This window comes from Salvelinus sp. IW2-2015, unplaced genomic scaffold (assembly GCF_002910315.2).
Source record: "Salvelinus sp. IW2-2015 unplaced genomic scaffold, ASM291031v2 Un_scaffold3926, whole genome shotgun sequence".
Classification (NCBI taxonomy): Eukaryota; Metazoa; Chordata; class Actinopteri; order Salmoniformes; family Salmonidae; genus Salvelinus; species Salvelinus sp. IW2-2015.
The window spans coordinates 159-2,630 of record NW_019945200.1 but is presented as its reverse complement, the minus strand read 5'-3'; the positions used below and the strand labels follow the sequence as shown (position 1 = coordinate 2,630).

The 2,472-nt window shown below is 51.6% G+C and overlaps 1 protein-coding gene across 1 annotated transcript in view; it reads right to left on the bottom strand.

Moving 5' to 3' along the window:
- Positions 1 to 2,102, bottom strand: part of LOC112076690 (potassium voltage-gated channel subfamily B member 2-like) — a gene marked incomplete at its 3' end in the record, with an annotated part of 10,523 nt that extends 8,421 nt beyond the window's left edge. Inside the window, exon 1 of the mRNA XM_024143394.1 lies at positions 1,504 to 2,102. Coding sequence (XP_023999162.1) covers positions 1,504 to 2,102 — 599 coding nt within the window. The remainder of the gene's footprint in view (positions 1 to 1,503) is intronic.
- Between the last annotated feature and the right edge of the window lie 370 nt (positions 2,103 to 2,472).

The following is a 2,472-nucleotide window of genomic DNA, read 5'->3' as shown; positions in this document are numbered from 1 at the left end:
CACCATGACTATGTACTCAGAGTGGTCAGATTGAAATAGCTGCAGGTAGTCATTAGTGGTGCAGGAGTCATTTAGGTGCCGGTAGTCATTTAGGTGCAGGTAGTCTTTAGGGTGCCGTAGTCATTTAGGTGCCAGTAATCATTTAGGTGCAGGTAGTCATTTAGGGTGCAGGTAGTCTTTAGGTGCAGGTAGTCATTTAGGGTGCAGGTAGTCTTTAGGGTGCAGGTAGTCATTTAGGGTGCAGGTAGTCTTTAGGGTGCAGGTAGTCATTTAGGGTGCAGGTAGTCTTTAGGTGCAGGTAGTCATTTAGGGTGCAGGTGTCTTTAGGGTGCAGGTAGTCTTAGGTGCAGGTGTCATTTAGGGTGCAGTAGTCATTTAGGGTGCAGGTAGCTTTAGGGTGCAGGTAGTCATTTAGGGTGCAGGTAGTCATTTAGGGTGCGGTAGTCCTTTAGGGTGCCGGTAGTCATTAGGGTGCAGGTAGTCATTAGGGTGCAGGTAGTCTTTAGGGTGCAGGTAGTCATTTAGGGTGCAGGTAGTCTTTAGGGTGCAGGTAGTCATTTAGGGTGCCGGTAGTCATTTAGGTTGCAGGTAGTCATTTAGGGTGCAGGTAGTCTTTAGGGTGCAGGTAGTCATTTAGGGTGCAAGTAGTCTTTAGGGTGCAGGTAGTCATTTAGGTGCGGTAGTCATTTAGGGTGCGGTAGTCATTTTAGGGTGCCGGTAGTCATTTAGGGTGCAGGTATTCATTTGGGTGCAGGTAGTCATTTAGGGTGCAGGTAGTCTTTAGGGTGCAGGTAGTCATTTAGGGTGCAGGTAGTATAATTTAGGGTGCAGGTAGTCATTTAGGGTGCAGGTAGTCTTTAGTGTGCAGGTAGTCATTTAGGGTACAGGAAGTAATTTAGGTGCAGGGAAGTCATTCAGGGTGCCGGTAGTCATTTAGGGGGCAGGTAGCCATTTAGGGGGCAGGTAGTCATTTTAGGGTGCACGGTAGCCATTTAGGGTGCAGGTAGTCATTTAGGGTGCAGGTAGTCATTTAGGGTGCAGGTAGTCATTTAGGGTGCAGATAGTCATTTAGGGTGCAGATAGTCATTTAGGGTGCAGATAGTCATTTAGGGTGCAAGTAGTCATTTAGGGTACAGGTAGTCATTTAGGGTGCAGGTAGTCATCTCCTCTCCTATCCTCTCCTCTCCTCACAAACACTATAAGTGACGATCCAGAAATATAAAAACTAACATTGCGCTCCCTCCCCTTCCCCTCCCTCTCTCTCTCTCTCTCTCTGTGTGGAGCAGCACCAGTGAGAGTACACAACACACACAAAACCAGCGGGGGTACAGTTACACCCTCTCCCCTCCTTCCCTCCTTTTCAAATCCCTCCCTCTCTTACCTTGGCAGGCAGGGAGGAGCTGGGTTTCTCCAGGAGATCCCAAAGCTTCTTCCTCCTCCCCTCATCCCGCCCTCCCCCCTCCTCTTCCTCCTCCCCTCATCCCGCCCTCCCCTCTCTCTCTTACTTTGGCAGGTAGGGAGGAGCTGGGTTTCTCCAGGAGGTCCCAAAGCTTCTTCCTCTTCTCCTGGCAGCAGGTGTTATCAAACTCTATCTCTCCCTCTCTTTCTTTCAGCGTCTCCGCCTCCCTCCGCAGCTCCTCGTTCATCTGTTCTTTCTTCTGGTGGTACCGGGCCTGGCAGCAGGACTCCAGGTAGATCTCATCTACACCCCAGTAGTCCAGCTCCTGACCGAAYGACAGGGCGCACATCTCCTCCATCATGTGCAGCTTCCCTGTGCGGTAGAAGTTGAGGATGGAGGTGAAGGCGCCGGGGTGCCGGTCAAAGAAGTATTCGTTCTCACGGAGGCTGTAGTCGTCGCAGACCTCCATCAGGCTCTCGTGAGTGTTGCAGTCGCGAAGCTTACCCAGGCGGGTGCGTGGCAGCCGGTCCAACGTCCGCCACAGGACCTCGTGGTTTAGACCTCCGACGTTGACCCGGACCCTCCTGGAGCTGGCCTTGGTGCGGATGATTTGGATGGGCTCTGGGGGGAGGGAGGTTACCCCTGGGTGGTTGTTACCCCGTGGAGTGTTGAGGGGGGTCTTAGGTCCGACTGTCTCAGCCATGGTGGTGTGGTGGTGGAGGAGGAGGGATGGAGGACAAGGCTTATCTGGAGAGGAGATGAGGGGAAATAAAAAGAAGCAGAATGATTTTGGGTCCTCATTAGACAACTTCCTCCATGGCTGAGAGAAAGAAGACTCACAAAGAGAGAGAGAGAGAGAGAGAGAGAGAGAGAGAGAGACAGAGACAAACAGAGACCAGAGACAGAGACAGAGACAGAGAAGGACAAAGACAGAGACAGAGAGAGAGAGAGACAGAGGAACAGAGACAGAACAGAGACAGAGACAGAGACAGAGACAGAGACAGAGACAGAGAGGAGAGAGGAGAGAGACAAGAGAGAGACAGAGAGAGACAGAGAGAGACAGAGAGAGAGAG